This window comes from Falco biarmicus, chromosome 5 (assembly GCF_023638135.1).
Source record: "Falco biarmicus isolate bFalBia1 chromosome 5, bFalBia1.pri, whole genome shotgun sequence".
Lineage (NCBI taxonomy): Eukaryota > Metazoa > Chordata > Aves > Falconiformes > Falconidae > Falco > Falco biarmicus.
This window is the reverse complement of record NC_079292.1, coordinates 60,072,210-60,098,194: the sequence shown is the minus strand read 5'-3', so window position 1 is coordinate 60,098,194 and position 25,985 is coordinate 60,072,210. Positions and strand designations below refer to the sequence as shown.

General features: G+C 42.2%; 2 protein-coding genes across 3 annotated transcripts in view; one reads left to right on the top strand and one right to left on the bottom strand.

The window, feature by feature from the left end:
* Positions 1–25,985, bottom strand: part of SYN3 (synapsin III) — a 201,146-nt gene that overhangs the window by 100,171 nt on the left and 74,990 nt on the right. The window lies entirely within an intron of this gene.
* Positions 1–25,985, top strand: part of TIMP3 (TIMP metallopeptidase inhibitor 3) — a 39,865-nt gene that overhangs the window by 8,989 nt on the left and 4,891 nt on the right. The window contains exons 2-4 of the mRNA XM_056341794.1: positions 18,444–18,526; positions 24,830–24,941; positions 25,608–25,729. Coding sequence (XP_056197769.1) covers positions 18,444–18,526; positions 24,830–24,941; positions 25,608–25,729 — 317 coding nt within the window. The remainder of the gene's footprint in view (positions 1–18,443; positions 18,527–24,829; positions 24,942–25,607; positions 25,730–25,985) is intronic.

Below are 25,985 nucleotides of genomic sequence, written 5' to 3'. Positions count from 1 at the left end.
GTAGCCTGCAGGGAGGCCTGCTGGCATTGTGTTAGTCTGTTAATTTTCTGTAGAAGAGCGCTGGAGCATTTGTTCAGACAACAAGTTCAGTCTCTCATGCTCAGTGAATACATGAACAAACAAAGATCTTGCTCCTCTGATGTTTAATCAGCCCTCAAATTTCTTGGATCAGCTGTAAATTCTCCCGCTAGTGAGCAGGTTTTGGTGTTGGTCTCCAAACAGTTAAAACATAAGGGGAAAAATGTGCTTGCTTGTACTAAGACAGGAAAACCACAGAATGGAAAACTTCCACTTGACTTTGAAAGACAGGAAATCGCTGGTGTTGGACAGGCAACAGGTAGAGGAGAGAGCCAGAAGATATCTGTAGAAAACCAGCTATTCCCCAGACACTTCTACTTCAGCTCCACATTCTTTTGGGGAAAGGAGTTGCAGGCTGGCCCCACTGATCAAGCCCTTTATATGCTTTCCAACCACCCACCCCAGTTTCCTACTTCCTGCCTCTTCTGACACTGCTATAAATATCCTGCCCGCCTTTCATAGGTCTAGAGAAATGCACGTTGCAGATCAAAGGCGATTGAGGTGACAGTATGAAACAGCCTTTAGACCAGCTCTTGCGAAGTGCATAGTTGCTGGGTCCTCAGCTTTAACTTGTGAAGCGTGACATTGCTGGGTACCCTGCTTTAAATTTCCCTGGGAAAATGGAGGGAGTCCTTTAAGAATGAAAAGTCTCCCTGTTTCTCATACTTGCCTCTGGACTAGGATTCCTGGGCCTGTTTCTGAGTAAACCGTTTTGTCCAATAAATAATATTCTACATATAGCATAGAGCTAAGAGCTGAACATTTTTTGTTATTTGGGAGAAGGTAGGGTAGGGAAAAGAGGTCTAAGAAGGAACAGGAGACAGTAGTTGAGAGACCACACTGCATGAAAAAGTATAGCACTTGGCAATAATGAATACCTTAAATGCATTGCAAAGTGACCCCTGGGGCACTTAAGTAACTGTCATGTACAGTACTTCAATAGTCACAAAATATAGGGCCCTCCCTTAGCATCCCGCAGGGCAAAAATCACAAACCCAAAGAAGCGTGGGAAGACAAGAGCAGCAGTTCCTGTGGAAGAGCCTCAGTAATGCAAAGGATTGTGCTGGGTGTGGGGGCAGGATGAGTTCTTAAGCCCTTTGTTTTAATTCTCTAAATATGAAGAGCAGCACCTGTCCCTTTTTTCTTTTTTGCTTTTTTTTCCTCTTCTTTTCTTTCTTTTTACCAAGGGGGTGGGGGATTAAGGATTTAGTTGGTTATATCCTTAGAGGATCAAGATAAAAAGAAGACTTCAATAAGTCTGTTTCCATCTTCTTTACAGACAGTATATTTTCAATAGAATTAAGTAGCTGGCCTGTTTCCCGCCCTGTGTAAGTTTGCAGCTTTACAGAGAAGCACGGAAATAGAGGATTCTACAGAGAAGCGCAGAAACAGAGGATTCTACAGTGTCAGACAGAACTCCTAGGTGGCATTTTAAGAGACCCCAGATTGTCACTGGAAGGTTTTAATGGAATACTCTCCATTCAGAGAGACACTCAACTAGACCTGGTGGCAAATAGCTGATGACTCTTATCAGTATGTTGCCTTTAACACTTTTACTTTGGAACAAGCACCCTGCTGCAGAACCTGTGATAGTGAGTCATGTGCATCATCCAGCTAGGCTGGAATTCTGATGCTGATAAAATATACCTCCCAGAAGCCTGATGTAGGATAGTTTGACTTTTCCATAGCCCCCTTCTATGGCTGTCATCCTAATTACTTGTAGTTAGAGACTGATTCAAACTCTTCAGTTTTAAGTTCCTTCCAAAACTCTTTAAATGCATTTGTTACTTTTAACTCTGGAGTCTATTTTTCTTATCAGTATGAATGTCTAATCTACCTCCCACATGCATTCTAAATTGCAGCTATCTCATGAGTTTCCCAGTGTATTCTGGTTTGCTATTTTTCTGTTTGACTGGGAGGCCAGCAGGATGGGAATCATGTATTTTGTCATATTTTGTTGTGAGAATTCTACTGATGCCAAATAATTATGGGACTATAAAGCTAGAACTAATAAATCCTTGTGTTACAGAGCCCTACATCCCTCTGTGTCATTTGATTTAGCAGGGGCCTAGTGGAGTAGCACTGCCAGCTTTATCCCAAGACATGTCCCTTCCAACAGACTGACACTTCTGAAAAAAACAGCAAGCAAAGTGGGAAGCAGGTCCTTACTGGCCTTCGTTCCAAAGACATATTTAGATTTGTTGAAATAGTGTAGATTGAAAGAAGCAGACAGCACCTGTGTATTTGGCTGGATGGGAAACAAAGCTTTCACTAGTACCGGAAAGTTTTCAAGCCAATAGGTTCCTTCCTGTTAGTACAAGATCGCTGAACGCCCTTCTCTCATACCGATTTCCTCCAATACTAATGGCTGTTGGAAGAGGTAGGGTAAAGGAAAGCAGTGCATCTTTTTTTCCCTCCCGTCTCAGAAACTGTTTTCCTGTTTGTCTTTTATACAGCATGGCAGCTTGAGCCATTGACGTAAATTTTGTTCTTTGTGCTGTTCAAAGCTCCCTTCTTCTGAATTTGACAACATTTGCCTACACACATCCTGACTAGGCTGCCTTTTTGACAGAAGGACAGGAGAGCGAACAGAAAAGGATCCTAGGGTGATAATTATCTTGGCACACCTTGCGGGGTGGGGGTTTCACATTTTTCTGCAGGTTCTGTGTTTGTTCATGAAGCCATCATAAGGTCAGCACATGGCAGTGTTCCTTCCAGAATGTATTCCTCAAGGTATATGCGGACCAACAAGGAAAGACCAACTGAAGTTGTTACTGATAATATGATTGTATTGGTGCTTTGAGGCAACACCACCAGCTTACACCATTGACAAACATAGAAAAGTAAGGTTTTGTTCCAAAAAGTAGTCAGAGTCCTGAATGCGAGGGGTGGGATTCAGAGGGTATTGTAAGAGGAGCTGCTTAGCCCACTTGGACTTCCTTCTCTGATGAAATCCATCAGAGCTCACAGCAGTCGTGCTAACTTGGACAGTTAGAACCGAAAAAGCTGATGCATGTTGTTTCCCCATTGAATTTTGGACTATATCTCCTATTTTTTTCTCATGCAAATATCTCTACTAGAGTTGCTGCAACAGCTGTATTGTCATAAACATACTGAAATTTGGTACGTGGACAACCAGTGTATGCTGGAATCAACAGAGATATAATGGTTAAAATAATAATAAAAAATAAGTTTTGTTTCTTTATTTCCAGAGTAATTTACCTTGGCAAAGACCAAGCACTGAATGGAACTATACACTCATGAGCTAGCTACGTGTTTGCCTGCCAATTTAGCAATAGCAAGACCAAGCAGGATCTGTGTTCCCTTCACTTGGGAAAGGAAAACTACGTTTTAGTGAGATTTACTATAATGATACTGGTTTCAGGCCCATTTTGGTTTTAGAATATATTGGCAGCAAAGCTACAGCTGACAGGACCGGGCAATGCCAGTCTGCTTTCTGTAGAAGCAGTAATGTTTCAACTATGCAAGGCTGTATTTCTTCCCTGCCCTGTTTGGAAGGTGGCAGGGGAATCCTCACTTGTCTTGGTGTCTTTGAACCAAAATCCCTTACCAGAAAATGTCACTGCAAACTGTGGCAATGAGAATGTGATCTGTGGCTGTTTTGCATAGTTGGATAATTTGTTGGTTTTGTTTTTAAGCCAACTTGTGACTCTCAGGCTAGCACTGTGCCAAACTTTATTAATAGCAGTTCTTGTAATTTTTAAGGTTTTGTCTTTTCATCATTATTCATAAATGCTCATTTCTGGATTTGCTAACAGGTACTTGCATTTCCTCAGTTTCCTTGCTAGTGGAAGGAAACAGTGTGCACCAATAGCCTGGTTTTGTTAACTGAGTTTCTGTTTATCCTACAGAATATTAGAAGTGGACATGAAACTATACAGGGATAAACCACACCTCTGATTTTTCTCAGGGGAAAAAAACCCCCGGTATAACTATTCTTAGCTGGTATATTAAGTGTGAAATTAAGCAGTTCCAAGGGGATGAACAACTGCTATTCAGAGGGAGTGCCTTTGTGCTTCTGTCTTCTCTCCTCAGAGCTACAACAGTTCAGTGTTCTTGACTCAAGAGTGTTTCCCTTGGGGTAGTGGAAAATCAGAGCCGAGCAAGGCTGCAAAAAATCCAGGCTTAGACGTGTGCCTCGTGTGCGTGTGTGTACATCTTGCAGTTCAGTGATGACCCTGATGACTTCTTGAACTTTTAATGACAATGCAGCTGCCTGTTCGTGGTGCTAATTAACCCAAAAGCTGATTCCTCCCTCCCCTTCGTTATCCATTCTGTGAATGAGATGTGAAAACAAGAAGACGACTTTTCCCGTGCCCTTAGGGCTGTCTGAGCCTGGCAGCAGTGACCCTGCTGGAGTAGAACTGAAAGAGCTGCTGCGCAATGGCCCATACTCCTTTTAATGGGTTATTAAAATTCCACCTTCTCCCCTTCCCTCCAGTCCTGTTACAGTTTGGAGCAATGGCACTTAAGGGAAAACAGCTGCAGGAATAACTTTCCTCCTTTTGGAAAGGCAGAGACAGCTGTTCAGTTTGTAAGTCTAGGAATTCCACCACTACTTACTGAGGGCCTGATCCCACTCCAGTTAAAATCAGTGGAAAGATTCCCACTGGGTTCAGCAGGCAGTTGAAGGAAGTAGCTTCAGGAAACAGCCTGCAATCAGACAATACTGCTTCAAAATGTTGGAAACTGCTAGAAAGGAAAAAGAGAGTAGGAAGGCATTTGTCACAGAGCTGACTTGCTGACTTGCCTGCAGTCTCAAAGTACAAGTACTCAGCAAGCCAATGTTTTACTTGAACAGGTTAAATTAGTGTGTTTGTGGTATCCTAAGTCACTTTTTAACTAGTATGTCTATGTTCATTTAGAGTCTGCAGTGTTGACAGACTTTTACTAGCACAGTGAACTAAATGACTGATCTCTGATGTTGAATGCTTATTTTAGTTTAGATGTTCTTTGCGATCATAGGGGATAATGGCTTACTTTTTGAAATTATGCCAGTTCTCAGCACCTGCAGCTCTCACTGGTATGAATTTACTTGCTGCTTCTGAAAAATGAGGGAAAAAATGGAATTTAGTCTTGCTTCTGTCATTAGAGCTTGTGTTGTCACCTCTGATTTATACAGTGAAAGAGGAGTCTAGAAATTTGCGGGAGAGGGTTGTAATTTCTGTCCCATAGAGAATTTTGAAATGGTGGAAATTTACTCAATCTGAAATGCGAGGGAAAATGAAAATACCAGAGTCTTCAGCATGGAATTTGCTGGGAAAAGTGATTCTGATGCATCTGAGTCAAATGTTTTGAAGGGTTAATTCAAAATGCCCATTTTGAACAAAGGTGTCATTTCACCTCAACTTTTAGACTTGAAGTGCAGTTGAAGAGAAATGCTGACAGAGGATGAAAATAGGTCTCACTTTTTCTGAGAAGAAAAAAAAAAAACTTTGCTGAAGTTGATTGTTTCCTTAGAAATTTGTGACTTAAGTAAAACCACATTTCTTGACAGGAAAAAAAGCATTTCCAGAAATATTTCTACTAGTCCTATCTCTGATGGTTTAACAGTAACAGCCTCCCCTTCTAGAAGTGTTGATTTTGATCACATTACACACTGCCTTCCTCCCAAGCTGGTAGAGATTCCAGTTCATTTGTCCTCTGGGGTTTATAGTTAGCTTTTTCTGAATGCTAAGCATTCCCTTTAAAACACAAATCTACACACCCTTCGCTTGCTTCAGTCCTTGGCAATGGGTGGTTCTTGGGTTTGCTGTATTAATCAACAAACAAGTTTGTGGCTATGCTGCTGCCAGTGGACTGAGACAAGGTTATTTCCCCTTGCGTTTCTGTTTGTTCCCTCCCTGTCAATGTTTAAACATGCTTACACCTGTGTTCCAGGTGTGAGCTGAACTGGAGCCCTGAAAAGCTGACTCTTGGGAGGATGGTTCATTACTTTGCCAAAATAGTCCTGTTACAGCAATGTTGCAGGAGAGCTAGTCAGGCTCGATGTATAGCCTGGAAATGATTACCCTTATCTGCAAACGTTCAGCAGTGCAGTGTCCACAGAACTTCTGCCTCCCAAACAGTTAATGGGTCTTAGAGCATTCAGCAATAGCAATCACTGTGCCAGGGCAGCTGTGAAATGACTATCCACCCATATCTTGTGACCTTTTGGTTTTTCACTAAAAAGTTACAAGGAGACCTAAGAAGCAGTATTAGAACGCAGGCTTACCTCCCCCAAACTGGAAGTTTTATGAAAGTTTTTGGAAAGAATACTTTACAAAGCTCACAAACTCTAGTAGCACAGGTGAGCTGACTGACTGGTAGGTTCACCTGAAGTAAATATCCATCAGATTCATTTGGTCCAACTTGAGAATTTCCATATAAAACCCACCAATTAGCGATACTGACTAGGAGTAAACCAGTATGGGTTAGTCTTGGATTTGTATAAATATCTGTTGTGCAAAAGAAAAAAAGTCAGCAGTAGGTGGTTGACAGATACTGTTAACTATTCAGTATGTTCCCTGTGCTTGCAGTAGCTGAGTCATATGTCATTAATATTTCATTGGGAGCACCAGGATGCATATGGGCATCCAAGTAATGGACACAATTTCTGGAAATCTGTTCTGATTGTGGCATATTGGGCTGCTCATGAACATGAGATGTTGATGAAAAGTTTGTATGAGGCAAGTTTGGGTGACAAAAGAACAAGATGGTTAAATGGTTTCTCTTTCTGCTCCGTTTCTATGGGACAACTTTGGCCAGTCTGTCCATAGGACAGTAAGGGAGTTTCTAAGAAAATTGAAGAACAAAGGTAACTGGCTAGTGTCTGCCTACCCTTTCTTCTGTCAATGCTCTCTGTCATTGCAGAGGGAAAATCCTGTGTCTTCAGAGCCAGAGGATGTACAGTGTGCAGTATTTATGTTACTCATGTAAAGAGTTGTTGCTTATAGATATTCTTAAACTTCTAGGTCGTCTTGTTACATCTTTCATGCATGTCTCATATCACACTCCTTTTTTTTTTTTTGTGTTCTTCCCATGAAAAATCAACACTGAGTTCTTCTGGCCTTCAATATCCCTTTGCAAGTCCAAAATGAAGGATGATGTGTTGGAACACAGTTAGGACAGGGCACTACATGGGATCCTGGAAAGTTCTAGATAGGTGGGCAAATTGGTCAGTATGAGGTTTGCCCTGATACTCTTCTGACACTGACCTGCAGTCTGAGTGGGAATTGTGGTCCATGAGGCTGAATTGGGACTCAGGGAGGTTTTCCACTTACTTTAATGGACACTGAACCAGAATTCAATGCCCAAGTCATGGTGCTCAGACCCCAGGTAAAATTCTTCACGTAGCTAAGCTCAGCTACATAGTATAGATGACTGTGGTTACAAAACAGAAATTAATAAAATGGGCAATTAGTAAATTCCTTAAGCATTATGGTAAACGAGAACTGTGTCATGGAGGTGTCCAGTGCATGTGGACAGTCTGCAGAGGCTGTCAGCTTCTGAATTATAATGGCTCAAGAATGGTGGGCAAAGGTACTGGCTTCTCACAGGAGAAATTGTTTGAATGCAGGTTTAATTCCAGGGTCTGGCAGGCCTAATGCTGGGTCCTGTCAGGTCCAGTGCAAATAGGAACAGCAGAGCAGCACATATAGGCCTGACCTGGATAAATATACCTCCTTGGCATGGACAGCTGCTTAGCTTATCAGTTTAATGCAAGTTTTCTAATGCAGGAAGGAATTTGTAGGCCCACCCAGTACCCTTGAAATCTATACATGTTCCCAAACAGTTCTTCCTCTCTAGTTCCTACGTGCAAAATCGAGTGTAAACCATGTGATCAGTGGAGTGCAGCCTCTTCATAGAGTGCTGGCACCTGTCCCAGCTGGGCAAGGTGCTGAAGCAAAGGCAATCCTCTGAAGTTGCTGAGGCAGGGAGTGTCCAGGGCTGTGGCTTTTGATACTCCCTGTTTTGAAAGGTTTACATGGGTTGTCAGAGCTGCCCTATTTCTAATGTGCAGAAGAAAACTGCTTTCAGATGTTCTTTTTAGCAGGACTCTCCTTCCTCCTCTTGTTGGACAGTTTGGATGTGAGCTCTCAGTATGTTCACGGGTTGCACTGTGGGTTAAGGAAGGCTAATAAATTAGCAGATTTGGCTGAAGAATTTTCTATTGCCTCCTTGAAAAATACAGTGATGAATTTATTACACTTGTTAACTCTGAATATCCTACAGAGAAAATAGAGCATTAAGGAGCAAAGACATGCCAGTTCTATGTATCTGGCCTTGCAGGTGTCTGACTATTACATGAAATGCGAAGTAGGATCTACCACCTTCAAGCCCTGGACATTCGCTGCATATAGGGTTGGGTGCTGGATCAGAGCATCTTCCTCCCTTCCTCTTGTGACACATGGGAGCAATCTTTTGGCTGCCTGGTAAGATAGTGGTTTTGTTCTGAGAACCAGATACCAAGCTGCAACACAACAGCCTGTAGAAGGAGTCACCATATCAGAATAGAGCAACTTGTCTAAAGCTTTGCAGGCTATGGACTTCTCTTGCTCAGCAGAACCGAAACTTCCTGGGATATTTGCAGTCAAAAAGAAAAGGAACAAAAGGAGGGTGTGTCTACACTGCCTCTTCAGGCTCAAATCTTCTCAATGTACCTGTTCTGATGTACACATAAAAGCAATGTCATTTGAATACTTGCAGCAACAGCATCACATTTGAGGACTGTGTATTAACCTTGCTTAGGATCGACATTCTTTATTCTTTAAGCAGTGCCCATGGCCTCGAGGGATTAAGTCTGCCCCATGTGAACCAGAATGGGATTTCTGTGATTGTAGTAGGTTCTTTAAAATACCACTTGATCCAGTTTAATCGCTCCTGCACTCGTTTTGTTTATTATCATGATCTGTAGAAATGGAAGGTCAGCCTCACTTGCAACTGTATCACTAAGACACAAGCAAAGGACATGTTTTCTCCTTGCAGAGGCAGCTCCCCTAACTGTACTTTAGGCAATTCATCTCTCATCATATTCTTCAATTTGCTTTCCATGTTACTGTTCACTTGATGGGTTGGGAAACGATCAATGCCAGATGCACATTCCTTTCAGGCAGTAAATGCTCCTGCAGCAGTAAGTCATGTGCACCAGCTCCTTGTTTCATTAAAATCACATATGGTTTCCATTTGCCCCTAATTGGTCTCACTTCAGCTCTGCCATATTCTCTGAGTGGAACGCTTAGATCTGTGGCTCCCTCGAACAATTCCAAAGAGCTATGAGAAACCATAGCCTTGTCTGTCTCAGCCGGGCTTCCCCTTGTCCTGAGGTACTGTGTCTAGAAGTACTTGATCTGGAAGTGAGGACTGAGTTAAATCTTATTGCACAAATCTTATGTAGATCAGAAGAAAATGGAAAAGGTGTTCTGAGCTAAGCATTGCCTAACCAGCTTTGAGTCATATGCTTGTTATTTTTACCCACTGTTGTAAGCTGTGTTTGGAAGTGCTTTTGTGTGTTGGTTTTGACAACCATCTTTCCAACACTGCTAACCTTGGCTGAAAGCAGTTCTTTGGCAGTTGTCAGTGGCACAAAATGAGGCAAAATGTACTCTGCTGAAAACATCCCTTGGAGAGAGGTGCAAGGTGACTCTCTACTGTACTCTGTTCATGAGGCACTCCCTTCCCCTCCCTCCACTTGCATTACTTTTCCTTTCCTTTACTTTCATACTTGCCTACTGCCTTTTACCTCTAGTCTGAATTCAGCTTTCAGTGACTAGTTTAAAAATACTCAGGTGGAAAGAAAAAAAAGCCTGCCAGAAAGGAGACACAGAAATGGCTAGTTGGCAGGAATGACATTGGTTTCTCTTTTTATTTTACCAGAGGTTTCTCAAAGCTGTAGGCACACTCATGTAATCTGCAGTCTCTCTGCTTACATCCACAGCAAACCTAAACTCTTTTGTTGATACAAGCTGTGAGACTAACTTAGCGATGTTTGTAACTCCTCTGCCTCAACTTACTCTGTGCCTGTACTAGCTAATCTCTTGGGCCTACCTGGCTTCTCTGAGTTTAGTAGGTAAGATAGCTGGTAACAACAGATACTGGTTGGTTTTTTTTTTTGGTTTTTTTTTTTTTTCTTCCTTTACCTTCTCTTTGTTTATCACCAGGTGTTTCCTGAAGCTGATTTCCATTGGCACCAAACATACCATCTATGTGTGGATCTAAAAGATTCTACTTGTAAATGGATGTAAATGCATCTTAGATGCATTTCTTCCTCTTCCTTTCAGTCTTTCCTCCATCCTTCCATCAGACTGTTGCTGTATGATGGGAAAGCAAGGGAGCTAACATGAGGAGCTTAGATGGCAGAGGCAGTGCTGGGCAGTTGAAGAGTCTTAAACCAAATTGCATATAGGAGCCTGAATGAAGTGTCTGGAAAAGAATTTTCCAGTTTCTTATCTAACAGAAACCTCTCCTTTCTCTCCAATTCTAATGTATTTCAAAGGGAGCTTGGGCTTCCATAGGGTGAGATGCACCATATGGGAAGGGAGAAAAATGCTTGCCATTGCTGCCATCAGAAAAACTGTATGCATTTAATAAGCTACAGGTGAAATGCCAAGACAAGCTCTGCTTATTTTATGCAACCTTGTATCCTTAATTTGTGGTCTTGTGGGGAGGATTAACTTTCTCCCAAGTAAAGCCCTTCTAGAGCAGTTTATACTTCTTGAAGTGATGGGAGGTTTGATGCAATCATAGTCTTGTAAGAAAGAGTTGTATCACGCCTTTTTTTTTTTTGCAGTGTTGGAAATCAAGCAGCACAACGTGTTGTGCAAACATCAGTGGCATGGAAATCTGCAGGGGTGGGAAGCCTGGTTAATTAGCAAGTGCAATTGTGATCAGTTGTTTTAGACAGAGCTTGGGCCTACGTGAAGCAATTTAATTGCCTTCTACTTTTTTTGGGTGGCCTTCAAACAGCCTTGGTGTGCGACGGACAGGGAGAGTTTTGTGGATCTGTAAAACAAAGGCCAAAAGTAAGTGTCCTAGTTCTGGTTAGAAAAATAGGAAGGAAAGGTATCTGGGTGTCTTACCTTCATGTTTCTAATTAGACTTTTATTGTTAGTCACAATGTTCCAGCACACTTGAAGTAAGCACAAGCCCTTTCCAACGTGATATTTATGTGGCAGCTGTCTGACTGGTAGAGGTGGTTGGTGTCAAGAAGGTGCTCTTGCTCAGTCAGTGTTCCTCAGAGTGCTTTGAAAAGGCAAGAAGTCAAGATCTGGACTGCCAATAATGGAAACTAGTTTGTTGGTGAGGGGTATGAGAGGAGGGCAGACAGCAGTGAACCTCTTTTTTTTATTCGCTACCTTTTTGGTTTTTGTTCTCGATGAGGTTCTCTGGTGATGCTACTTTCAAAACAAAGCAAAAGAGGTTTGCTTTGCCTTTGTGGTTTTGGCTGGAGGTCGTGATGGAGCAAGGCAAGAGGAGGCTCCTCTATTGTATTTTTCCAGCCTTCTCACACTTTGCAAGAAGACTTCAAATTCAATACTCTTAATTTGTAAAATAATTCTATTTTGATTATGTAGGAGGTGACTTTCAGTACAGACAAATCATCAAACGGACTGGAGACTTATATCTGTTTTTTCCCCTTTTCGTGAGTCCACATCAGCATTTCCCTCTCCATTCTGCTTTGCTATGGAAGTGTTGGAATGGGGAAGAGGCTGCTTCTTTTTTCCGCCTTCCAAAGCAAGTCCCACCCGCTTGCTGCTCGTACAGGCCTATACCAGGAAACTTAATTGAGCTTCCCAAGGGGCTGCATATAACTGGGCCAGACTTCCAGTCCAAAGGACACGATCCGCTTGTAGTTACGATCCTGTGTTTGTAGAGAGGTCAAGAGTGTTGGTAATAATTACTAACGGATCAAGCCAGGGGAGTGGGTAAAGGAACGCAGTTCATCTGAGTGAGCAAGCAAGACAGACACAGCAATTCTGTCTTTTTAGCTGTACCATCAGCACCAATCCTGTAAAATCTGTGTGTGAAAGCACCCTGCCTTGACCATGTTAGGAGACACCCCCAGAAGTGCTAGAATAAACGAATACCTCAATAGTGTTCTAGGTAATGCTCAGGAGTTTTAAACTTACCGGCTGCCTTAGCCCTGAGTGATGTGAGACAGGCTGAATGAGAGAGCTGGTAGTAAAGCTGGTAAAAAGTTCTCAGTAAATTGCTCTTGGAAATGAGCCCTTGTGTAGTCTTTGGATGAATAAAATGGCAACCTTCCTTCCTGGCATGTCTTGTGCCTAGTGTTAAGATGGCATTTCCATCATTCAGTTGGGGGTGGTTTTTGCTGTCCGGTTCCTGGTATAGTCAGTGGCCTCAGGATAGAAGGAGACTTTCTTCAGCCTCCTGGTCACGTTGCCGCTCCCCATATATTTTATTTTGCCACTACTTGGATGTCAAAGAGCGGACTGGGAGAATAACTTGTCCCCTGTGTCTCCATTAGTAAACAACATGAATCCTCCACATCCTTCACTTACTTAAATGCAGTGAGCATGCATCTCAGCCAAACCTCTCACTTGAAAATACTCATATTGCAGACCAATAAAATAAATCCTTGAAACAATAATGAGAAGTGTAGCATTTGTTACTCTCCTGAGCTGTTCATGATAATTGGACTCAAGGGAAATGGGTTTGGAGCAAATCCTGGTCTCTGAAGGGTGTGTGCCTCCACTTAAAATGCTGTTTATGGATGACAACCAGGCCTCTTGTATGAAAGCATCTGGTTCTCATGGCGCAGCTGGGCATACAGCTGGGATTTGCGGGGTTAGCCGGTGCGTGGACCGCTGCCCTCTTGGTAAGGAAAGGTGAGCTTTGTGATGGTGTCGCCATCTAGTGGCTGGCCCCGATAAAGGACACAGGCGGGACTGAACGGAGACAGGTGATGCCTTTTGCTTTTCCATTGGGAAAAAGAGCTACTGCTGCACACGTGGAAGCTAGCATGTGCCTGGATGAAATGACTTAATTACAAGTCTTTTTAGAATGTTGTTTCCTCAGCTTGGCAAATGCTTGTCTTAATCTCGTGTTCACTGCCCTCCCATTGGTCATTGCCTGTTTGTCTGCTCCTTATCCCGTGAAAAGAATGCCTTCTGCTATCTCAGCTGTAAAGCCAGTGTCCTCTTCGGCTTCATATCTTGCCTTTAGGCTTAGTCTTCCTATGAATCCCTGTGAAAATGGCCACAGAGTAAAGGCTAAAGTTAAAGAGTACTTGAGTTAGATATGTGTGCATTTGAGCAAATAAAAGTGTGTATAGGGCCTTTTTCTCCTATGCCCATTCTGATTTGTTTGCCTTTGTAAGAAGACCTCATCCAGTGACATGTGGAAAAGATACAAGTGATTTTTGTATGTATTTATGTGTATACGTGTGCATGCAGACAGTTTGTACTATCCTAGAGATGCTGGTGGAATATGAGCCATTAGCTGCTTTCACTATACTAGTCCTGTGGCAAATCTGAGCCGTTTCTGTTTTCCTAAGCACTAAGCTAGTTTACATAAAAAAAAAAAAAAAGGGGCAAGGGAAAAGAGATAAATATATTAATAATTTGTGATACATTGTTAGATGTATTTCTTGAATCCTCAAATACAGCAGGTCGTTATTTTAGTAATATTTTTTTTCTAGAATGGCAAGTAAATATCTGGTTTTCCTTCTTTCTGTTCTCTCCCTCATTTTTAAATCACGTCAAATGTTGAGAAGCAGCACATGTTTTTTCCTCTTTGATTCATGGTATGGCTGCCATGCTTACTTTATCAAAATTTATATCCTCATCTAATTTAACTTTTCATAAATAATTACAAATCACTCATGAGACCTTGCCAACTGCTCCAGTCCCACAAAGTGACCTGACCTGAAACCCCAAAGTACTGAGAAACATTCATCTTGGAGTATTTTCATAGGCAGTACTTCAAAGGAATTGTGGTTTAAAAATATGCAGCTATTTTGGTGACCACTTGTGTGGGATAAAGTTTCCCATCAGTAATAGCAGGGACTGTAATAGAGCTTCAGGGAGAAGGAAGGAGTTCAGGGGAGCAGTCACAGCACCTATTGCCTCATTCTGCTGGAGCAGTAGGAGTCGCTAGAAGTAAACACTTGACTTCATTAACATAACATGGACTGAAATTGCAGCAGAAATTCTGCAAATTTCTGATAATTTGCAGAGGGTGAAAAATTCCTCTGGTGAGTATGCATGGCCTCTGCTCAGTTAGGAGCAATATTCTTTAGCTTCTATGAGGTGTGAAGACTGGTCCAGCAGTATAACTGGTAAGCGGAGGTTTGAAGGAGCAAAGATAGGAACTGGGAAAAGTGGCTGCAGGTCTGCAGCTTGGAGCTCTGTTCTGGGCAGATTTACAAGTGGCTTGCATGTGAGGAGGCTTAGGGTGATGAAGCCAGATATGGAAGAGCAACCTCTGAGCCGTCCTGTCCATCCAGCATTTCTTGCCAGTTGCCCAGGTGCATCTAATCCGCAGGGAGTAGGAATTTAGCCTCACATAGTACAGGGAGTACACTTAAGTTGGAGTATCTTCTGCTCCTTGGCCAACAGCTTGACTTTTCCTTTAATGTGGGAAAAATAAGGCAGGGTGGGTTCTTTGTTCATTCCTACCTTTTTGGTAAAGGAAGGAACTTACCTAGAAAAGTTACCATTTGGGTGATGAAGCCAACTTCTCTGAGATACAGAGGACTTGACCCATTTACAAAAGGCTTGAAATGATAACCCACACTAAGGTTTTTAACAGCTTTTACTAGGTGAATTTGCTAGGATGGTTGTTCTCTGACTTTACTGGGGAACAATAATATGAAAATATAGATCCTTCCACCTGCTTGCAAGGGTAGCTAGCATTAGTTGCAATTGGGATGCTGTTATGTGCTAGTGTAGATGTGCATTTTGAATCTTTGGTCTTGTGGTGAAGCTGTGGATTAGTCCATACATCGAAGCTGGTCTCTTTCTGAAGTGGATGTGTTACTCTAACTGGAAGTTAAAGGGCTGCCAAACTGGCACTGAAGTACATGAAGAAAATGGGGTTTAGGTGTTTTTCAGCAATTGGGAATGTGCCTGTCATCTTTTATGCTAACTGTGTTCTGGTTTGAAAACCTAGCATTTTGCAATACTGCCTTTTAGTATATTTCTTATCATTGTCAATAAGATAAAATTTCATTGTTGATTTCAGATATGTTGGGCAAACACCAGGATTTTCAGTTTCAGTGTTTCAGATATGCAATAGATGAAGAGATAAGACTTTTGACACCCTCTGTTGTAGACTCCACCATTAGTGAAGTGCCCTGGAATTCACAAAACCTTGAAGAAATTGTGTTTTCTCATTGCCCCTTAGGCAGTCTGGTTTTCTTCGCTTCGGTGATGATTGTGGTTGTTGGGAGCAACGAATGGAAGAACCTAGTTCTGTTAAGATATTTGCAGTCCTCAAGGACATGCTTCAATATAGGTACTAAATTTTGAAGAAGAGAGTAAATTGAAGTCTGAACAACTTGTTAAAAAGGAGAATCAACAAAACCGGCTTTTACTGCCATTGGATAATAGAAGTTAAAAAAAAATAGAATGAAGTTTTATAGTCAATGAATGAAGGTTTTGTTGGTCCTTTGAATCAAAGCCAGCAGGACTGTCTTACCTAGTTCAAAATTTATTTGACAAGTCTGGCTGGAAGCATAGGATATAAATCAGAGCAGAGTGAATTTGTCTTCATTCCACACCATCCTCATGGAATAAGTTGCAGGAACTGGTGTATATAATCATGCCTATCTCTTCCTTTGAATCTGTTCTTCAGATTATTCAGAAAGGTGGGACAAGCTTTTTGACTCATTAATTTGGTCTAGGTCATGAGCAAAATCAGCCTGCTCTTTTTCCCACTTCTTCCAGTGGGCTTCTACAGCTGTTTGCTTATTAGCCTGTTTAGTTTACAACAAGGTGCTTGTTTGATGTCCCATATACCTAGGAAAATGGATCCCTGAACTTTTTTGCCACTTTTAGATAGTGCTGTGATGCAAATAACTTGTTTGGTTTTCCTGCTTGCTCTGCTGGTATTGGCTGGGATAGAGTTAATTTCCTCCATAGTAGCTAGTATGGGCTTGTTTTGGATTTGTGCTGAAAAGAGTGTTGATACACAGGGATGCTCTCATTACTGTTGAGCAGTGCTCACACAGAGCCAAGGCCTTTTCTGCCCCTCACTCCACCAGCGAGCAGGCTGTGGGGTGCACAAGAAGCTGGGAGGGGACACAGCTGGGACAGCCAACCCTAACTGACCAAAGGGATATTCCATGCCATATGGCGTCATGCTCAGCCATAAAAGCTGGGGGAAGAAGGAAGGGGGGGGTTGTACTCTGAGTGATGGTGTTTGTCTTCCCAAGTAACCATTATGTATGATGGAGCCCTGCTTTCCTGGAAGATGGCTGAACATTTGCCTGCCGATGGGAAGTGGTGAATGAAATGCTTATTTTGGTTTCCTTGCATGGGTAGCTTTTGCTTTACCTATTAAATTGTCTTTATCTCAACCCACAGGTTTTCTTAGTTTCACCCTTCTGATTCTCTTCCCATCCCACTGGGGTTGAGTGAGGAAGCAGCTGCATGGTGCTTAGTTGCTGGCTGGGGTTAAACCATGACACTTGCAAAAGAATACTTCCACCTTTTTGCCTCCCTTCCATGCCTTCCTGCTTTTTAATTAATTGTTTTATATGATGCATTAATACAGTACATGCAGCAGAACACAGATGAAATCCTGCAAAAGATTGCTGTGAAAGCACTACCTTTGTGCTGGGCGGGGAGTTATGATCAGGACCTTCAGAGGCTCAGAGGACATGAAGTATGTGGTCTGTTTTAGTTGCTAGATTTCAGTAGCCTGGAACCATCAGGCCATATATTCATCAGAGGTGCATTGTTTGCAATGGTTTATCATTATAAGCTTTGTGCAAGAGTAGCTAGTACCTCCTCTTCCACAAAAAAGGGTTTTCTGGGGGGGTTATGTATAACTATACATGGTCAAGCGTGTTATGAGTTTGTTACATTCTTTGGTTTATTCTGCTGGAATAATTTTCATAGCCATTGTGATGAGAAGCTTGATGAATAAGATTTTAGGTGAAATTTGCACAGTTATGGTGTAGTTTTGATGATTCTCTTGATTGAGGGAATTTTCAGTTCATTGTTTTCTTTTTTTTGTTCTGTTGTTTGTATGAGTGGCATTTGGGGTACAGGATTTTCTAACAGTGATCCTTATTCTTCCCAAGATTGGTTGTGTCCAATTGCATCTTTTGCAACCCTTATAAAAATTAAGCCAGATCTGGCGCTTGTATGATGCGATATGATTGTTCTAGGGGAGTGGAGTTTAGCTGGATAATGCCTGCCCTGTCACTAAGCCTTGCTCCTGTGAGATGAGCAAGTGACAGCAGAACTTTTTCAAAGAGAATTGATGGAACAGCAGGGGATTTTGTGGAATGCCCCACAAATAGATGAGTAAGAGAACTTTTTGTTAGACACTGACTGTAAACTACCTACTAGATCCATCTGAGGGACCTCAAAATCCTTATGATGGCTTGGGTTGGTTGGCATTGCTGGGTGTGTCTGTGGTGCAGTGAAGGTATCTATGTTAGGCTGGATGCTGTGTGCAGGCATGCACTCACACTGCCCCTTAGTATCCATGAAGAAATGAAGTCCAGTGTACGTGAGGTCTGATGGGCCAGCTTTAGTCTTCCAGGTGGCTTCTGGCTGGCCTGTCAGCTTTCACTGTGAACTTGATGGTTGCTGAACAATCTGGGTTTGCACAGTAGCCATTTGTTCAAGGGAGCCATTTTTTTGGGAGCTCATCAGTACCTGAAATGTAGCAGCTCTAGTGAAATCTCCAGATACGGGATATTCAATATACAAAATACAGTACAGTGCACTGTACTGTGTTGTTGTGGCTGCACTGGGCATCCAAAGAACAATTTCCAAGTAGTATTTTGTTGGACATCATCCTCTGCGTTCAGAGTTAAGACATTAAGTACAAGCATCATCCCGGTGGCTTGGTGCAAAGATTTTAACCTGCCTTAATCCCAGCTATAGTCTGCTTCGCAGATTTCAGCGAGATTTTGATATAAATATTGCTTGTTCTTGTTCTTCAGGCAGAACTGTATGTCCTTTAAATAAATACTTGTTTTGGCATCCCATTTTATATGCCTTCATTGTGTATGAGATTTAGAATCAATTGAGGGGAGGGCTGGCCTGGATTTTTGTGTTATTTTACAGAGTAATTTGTCCAAGTGGCTTTTTTTGAAGTGGAGGTTCTGCCCTACGTGTTGTGTAAAGTTATTAATAATTTGTTGTATTTTTCCTTTCTCATGACAGTGATTCGAGCTAAAGTTGTCGGGAAGAAGCTCATGAAAGATGGACCATTTGGAACAATGCGGTACACAGTCAAGCAGATGAAGGTATGCTTGCAGATGTTTCACATAGGCTTGTAGAATGATAGTGATTCTAATTAATATGTAATAACGAACAGAGTTTGCATACTTAAAATAACAGCACCTCAACTTTTTGTATTGGTCAACCAGATTGGAAAGTAACCAGCAATTTTGTCTGGAGGGGAGAAAGAAGCAGGAAGAGGTCATTCCTGACATACAATGCTGAATACCTGAATTCTTCCTTTAATTTTAAAATTTCTGGTAGTAAAAGATGCCAGATGGGCTTCTCTAGATACTGGAGTCCTGTTTGCCTGTTAGTGTTCAACATAAACAGTGTGAGACTGTAGAAATGCAAGCTTATCCATGCAGCACTTTCATTAAATTCAAGATGTGGTGGTGGTAAGGAGTTTGCCAGCTTTGGGAGAGTGGTCTTTCATCTCTTCTTTCCTTGCATGCTTTGTGACCACGAGTTAGAATGATGGCTTTTATTTTCCATGTACAAATGAACAAATGAAACTCATATAGTGAACTCTTTATGTTTGAAAGCTACAGCTTTTTATTTAATCAGCTCAGAAGAGCTGTAAAATGTTGACTCAGAGATGAAAAGAGGTAGAACTCCTACACCAGTTGCATTGTTTCTCTCTTCAGAGAAGTTCATGTCTTCAGAGCTCCATTTTTTTGCTGCACGAAATGCACTCAACCTGCTGCTTTGCACTTTGGTTTTTTTCTTAAACTGACCCCTTGTTATGTAATACTAAAAATCAGCCGTAGATTGTTTTCCTTGGCTATGCCATTCCAGTCATAAGACTGGTTTATGTCTTTAAAAAAAAAAAAAAAGAAAAAAAGAAAAAAAGAAAGGGAATGGAAAAGCTTGGCAGAGACTGCAGAAATCTGAAACATATTAGACAAAGTAAAGGTTCAGAAAAAACCAGTCACTTGCCTGCCTCATAACAGTAACTCTCTTTATAAGGCAGTTTATAGCTCAGCACCAGAGCTGGGAGGAGGAGACGCAAAGCCTGTTTCATAAGCTGTCGCAAAACCGCACACGTAGCCAAATCTGCCCTGGCATGGCTCTTCCACTGGAGTGGAATGTTTGCACTTTGAATAAGAGGGCATGAGGTGCTGGGCTTACTAATTTCCTTAATCTTAAAAATTTCTTTTTAAGATTCAAAAGGAAATATATATATTTGTTGATAACTTGTTTTTGTAAAAAAAAAAAAAAGGTAGCCGATTATGTTGACAACAAGCGAGACAATGCTGCTGCTCCTTTTTTCTTTTATTTTTTCTTTTTTTTTTTTGATGGCTGTCTCTGACATCAGGCCGCAGCACTCTGCTGTTTTTGTCCCGTTTTTCACTCTCCAGCTTAGGAAGTGTATGCCACTTCACAAAACTACTCAACATTCACATGCTACAATGGCTTCATCAACTTTTCTTTTTCTGATTTCATCCCAGTCTGTCCACAACCTCTACTTTCCCTCCTACTCAGCTCCAAGGTGCTTCCTGTCCAACATGACCATGAACAGGGTCCAGTGATGATCTGGAATAAACAGTAGTCCCCAAAATTACGGTTGGTAAAGGGTAGTAATTAATGCCAGCCTGTCTCCTAAGTAATGATGCAGCCTGCCCCATTGTCAGCCAGTGAGCTGCAGTGTCAGGGAAGCACAACAGCATTAAGCATTCCCACTTCTGACCTGGGACCCTGCAGCAGTAGCCCTGCTATGAATAGAGAAGGCTTCTATGTGTCTGCTGGCAGGAGAAAAAACACAAGCTCAGGCAAGGTGAACACGTTGAGTGGAGCAGCAGCCACTCTACTGTCAATAGACACCATTGTGTCAATCCTTAAATAAGATGTCTGAGCTTGTCCTGGCTGTTTTCATTGGATTATTCTGCAGCACAGGGCTAGGGTGTTTACAACAGATACTGCAGTAATGTGCGGTGTTCTCATGCTGAGACCACAAGAGAACAATTGCATTTTTTCAGGAGCAGTTCCACAGTGTTTTGTTAGAAAGCTACGTGTCCAACAAAAGCAAGAGTGATTTTAAAGGGGAAATCATGTGTTGGTCAAACTGCCTCTGTGTCTGCTACATAGATGGTGAGCTGGTGAGATGTTGCTTTGCACATTTAACTCTGACCTTTGGCAGGAAGGAACCTGGAACACTCAAAGTGCTCTGTAAAACTGGAATGTCCATAGGACATAGTTCTTGATAAACAAACCAAGTGTCATCTTTGAAACCCTGCTGTCCTTCTGCTGAGCTTAGAGACTTCAGTATAAAGAGGGATTCAGCTCAATACAGTGGGGGAGCTCAGAATGACGCAGCAAATCTCTCCCTTGCTCACCCCAATGAAAGCTTCAGTCTTCCGGCTGAAAAGAAAACTGAAGAGGCCTATGGCTTTGCACAGCTGCATGGGAACAACTCTGAAGATAAAACTAATATGTCAGTGTTTTTTGGCCACCTATAAATCCATCTGCACCTGCAGATGAAAAATAAACAAGCCATTTAGTCTATCAGTGTGTACTGAATTGCTTGTGAAAAGCATTGAGAGCCTTAAAAGACAACAAACAATCTTTGTATATCTTTCATGGGTTCCCTGGAGTTTGCTGTGGCTGATTCTTGCTCTCACTAACTCTTCTGAGTATGTTGCTGAATTTCGCAACTAAACCAGCTTGGGGCCTGGACTGGAGCACAAGGTCAGCCCACAGGCACAGAACAGTGCCAGGCTTTCTAGCATTCAGGTTTGTTGTTTGAAAAGGCCTTGTGCTTTTTCAAGCAACCTTTGCCTCCCCCCCCTGCTTTCTCAAATAACGTAAGAATATTTCAAGATCACGTGTCAGAAATCTACACAGGACTGATCTGACCTCTGCATGTTCTGTGATGCTGCAGCTCATTCTGAGAATGGCCCAAACCTATTTCAGGAAACTGCAAAGGAAACAAGGAGATAAGATATTTCTACTTCATGTGCACAAACAGTCCTGGTTGACCATGACAGCACTCTGCACAGCCTGCCAGAGGCAAGGAGGCTTTCCTTGGTTTGTTGCTTAGCTGCAAAATGAGTCTAAGGGGTGAAAAGTGATAGTCCCAAGAGGAAAGAAGTGAGGTGGGATTAATTTAGTTTAATTTTAGACAGACTGAAATGAGGTGTTGAGTCTTTCCTGCTCTCTTGATTGTCAGTGGAGAGAGACAGTAACCACTGAAGTGTAATTCAGCCCACAAGCTGTAGACAGCTATTTTAGGATGGACTGAGTTGTTCTGGAGGTACCCGTTCTTGGCATTTGTCTAGAGAGGATGCCTAATTCATATGAAGTACCTAAATTTTAGGTGGCTGAAGGTTAGGCAAGATGACTCCAAACCTTGGTATCTAGTGTGATAGAGGGATAGAGGGAGGAACGTTGTATCACAGGGTGAAGTTAATCATGCAGCAAGAACCAGCACAGGATTTGCATGTGCATTTGTGAGGTGGTATGGGGGCTACTAAGGGGAATGCTGACACAGCTGGAAATGTAGCCGTACTAGCAGACACCACCATGTGATGCTTGCTAATACGTTGTTCCCTGTCATTATGCTTCTGAAAATACACATTTGTGGCGACAGGAGGACTCCAAGGGAAGCAGTTAGGCAAGAGGATAGCTTTATGGTTAGTTTTCTTCTGACTGCTCTAATAGCACTTCCAGGATATTTTGTGTATCCAAAAATAATGCTTAAGGTATTGATCTATTTGTTTTGAAAGAACATTTTCTACATTTAGAATGCCAAATTCTCTTTTTCTTCCCGAGAACCAAAGTCATGGTGAATTTTCTTTAGCCTTCAGAAGATGAGGCAGGCCCTGTCTGCCCCCAGCATTGGGTCAATTAGTGCGACGTTTGCTAACATTGATGAGGGTCACTGACAGGTGAGCTGAAGTGTTTTTTGAGAGGCTGAGCGTGCTTCCTTCAGCAGCCCTGACAGTGATGTCCCTGATGGTAATATGAACAGGAAGTTAGGTCAGGAGTTGAAAACCAAACCCCAGTTCAGCATCACTAGTTACTTCATGGGCAGTCATGGTGAGCTTGATGATGCAGAAGATGCGAGGAGTGACAACTGTAAGGGCCCTGTGGGAAGGGCATGAGCAGCTTCTCAGAGGAATGGTTAGTCTAGCTTGTAGCCCTTTCTGCAAGGGGGGGAATGAGCTCAAAGCATGCTGGTGCACGTGTAGACTTTATAGCACAGATACTTAATTAGGCCAACACTACTTGGAGCTTAGCACTGAATAGCAAACAGATCACTTGTACTGCACATGCATAGCATACAGCTCTCTGCAGTGTAGATAATGCACTGCCTGGAGTGACTGGGCAGCCCCAGCTCTTATCTTAGCTAGTCTTATCTGCTTAGATACTGTTATCATAGCTCCTTGGTGTGACACCCGGTAGAATGGAGTCTGAACACATGATCTTTATTCTATGAGCCTTTCCTGACAGTCCCCTTGGGAAGCAAGGCAGAGCTCTTCTACAGATGAGGAGCAAAAATGTACTGAGGACTAAATAACTCATCCAAGTACGGACAGGATGTTTGGACCAGAATCTAGATCTCCAGCAATCTTCAACATAATTGGAAAATCTGAGTAGATCATCCCACACCAAGAAGATTGCAGGGATAGAGATTAGGCAAGGTTCAACTCTTCCATATTCATTAAAGTCTTTACTCACTTGGGGACACAATATTGTATTCCAAACATGATCTGTGAGCTTTCGTTGATACAGTGTGATTAATTTAAAAAAATGCTTTCCTTGCATATTTGCTGGGTGTAGAAGGAAGGCTGGAAAACGCAAACCCTTTACTGTACGCAGCAGTACTGTTACTGAGTTGTGATACCCCAATCAGCAGAACCTTATAACAGTAATATAACTAAGGAGAAAAAACCCCTGGCAGACATTCCATGGATGCCCAGGAGATAATTTGACTTCTCAGCATAGCAGAATGAGTAGCCATTTTTTATATTTTTATGTGCAGTATCTGGGCCTAGCAGAAAATCTGTTAAATCAACAGACATCCTTTCAGAAAGAAGGTTTGTTGTTTTTAAAGCATGTGGGGGAATAGTGAAATACCCTGGGATAATAGGGGACTTCAAGAAATAGATACGACAGCTTAGGACCTAAGCCTTAGGTGGTACACCAACAAGGATCTATAGCTCTGGGATTGTTTGGGGGTTTTTTTCCCCTCTTTTAACTCACTTTAATATTTACAGGTAAATTGAATGTGAATGTGGTTTCTGTCATTAAAGTTGTCAGAGAAAAGGATAGGCCGGAAAGTGTGATGAAACTGATTCTCTCTGACTCTTGTTTTCTTTTAAACATTGGCCGTTCATGCAGTCAGTGGGGAAAAAAGAGACACTGAATACTTTGAAAAGATAACCAAATTTTAAAGATGAAATTTTCAGGAAAATAATCCTCCATGTTTCAAAAAACAGGATATGTTTTATTGGGTCCAATGCACACGTGTGCTGGTTGTTGCACAAACTTCATCATGCTACTAACAGGTGGGCATGAGATTCCCTAAATTGCAGCGGTAAGGTCAGGTCAGGTAGGGACACGTGCTAATTTCTGACCGAATCCAACTGCCAGTGTATCTGTGGATTCCTATTTCAATTAAACTGAGCTGTAAGAAAGATTATGAAAGAGGAAAAGGAGTGTAGAGGAATTATGTTCACATGATATTTTCTTTATGGCGCCCATCAGTACTGAGCTAATTTTAGGAGATGGGGTAGAATTTTTCTGCATTCATTCAGTTAGAGAAACATCACATCCTTGCTGAGGTCAGCAGGAGTTGTGTATGCTAGGTGTTTTGAGAAGGAGGTGTCTGGCTTGACGACTTAGATCAAGCGCCAAAGGTTTGAAACCCTTACAGCAGCAACACTGGAAAATAGGGTCATTGTTTAAATGAAAAAATCCCTTAGTTTGGAAGAAATTGTGTAAATCATATGAAGGAGAGAGATTCCAAACTTGAACTAATTTAATTTCTCCCTAATTATGAGCTATATAAGGGAAAAAATTGTTCAAGATATTGGCAGAGTTTGCAGCGTTGGCGCTTTGCTCACTCAGTGCTGCTGGAACTAACGTGAGTGGGGAAAAGTGGTCCCTGTGCTGAATTGCAATGGCTCGGTAGCAGGTGGGTATTCTGCTTTATTAGCAGATCTGGTGGGGACACTTCCATCAGAGTCCAGTTAGTGTCATTAGTCTTTCACCCTTGTAAACACATTGCTTGCCACTACAGTCTAGGAACGTAGATTGTAAAGAATCTAAAGTGAAAAGTCATCTTAAGATGAGTTAAAGCATTTCTTTTTTTTTTCTTTCTCTAGATGTACAGGGGCTTCCAGATAATGCCGCACGTTCAGTACATCTACACAGAAGCCTCTGAGAGTCTTTGTGGAGTCAAGCTGGAGGTCAACAAGTACCAATATCTGATTACAGGTAAAGGACAGCGTACTTCTTCATAATCAAAACCTCTTCCGTACTATAGATACATGTGCTAAGGATGTGGGGGACTGTGTACACAGCTCCGTACATAGCTTCCCAAGTGTTAAGATGGCCAACAGTATTTTGGTGTTCAGTACTCTTTTTTTAATGCTAAGAGTCATTTCACTTGCTAGATTTCCTTCTCTTTGCTAAAGTGTCTCTTATACCCAGCCATGCTGTGACAAATACGCTGTATGACAGTCCACAGCTGTCGGTTCGTACCTGTCGGTCACAGGGTTGCTACTCAGCTGTGCCAGAAATGGAAGATCCCTGTTGGAATGAGCTGGAGCAATGCAGGCCGCTGGGATGTGGGCATGCAAGGAGATAGAGATGTGCCAGTTGCCAAGTCTTCTTTCTAGTGATGGTGTCAGTTCACTTTGTTGAGAGGAGCTTGACAGCATTACTCACCTGCATTTTGTTGCTCGTGCTTACAGCTGGCATACCACTCCTAACTGTGCTGTAATCTTGCTGGCCAGAGTTTCCTGAACCAGTTAATAAAAAGGCGGCAGTTGCTGAGCAGTGACTGAAGCCAAACATATTGAGAGCATTAGCAATCTCAGGAAACGAGGGAAGTGCTAGAGCTGAGAAGTGCTAACTTGTGACCATGTCTTTGTTTTCAAGGCCGTGTGTATGAAGGGAAAGTTTACACTGGCCTGTGCAACTGGTATGAGAAATGGGATCGGCTGACTCTGTCCCAGCGTAAAGGACTGAATCATCGTTATCATCTGGGCTGTGGATGCAAGGTATGTGTGTCTCTAACTAGGTGGCATTAAGACATTCAAACCCTAGAATTCTGTTTCCCCTGGCTGGCAATACCAGTGATGATGGTGAATAGCCAGGAAGAGAAATGGAGGACAGCAAATGTTACAGGGAAAAAGTAAAGCTCAGCTTTAGCGTTGAGACCAGAGAAGAGATAATCAAACAAAAATGCAGAGCCTCTGCCTTTTTAATGACCTGTTGGAACTAATTGCTGTTGGGGAAGGCTTTCAGAATCCATGC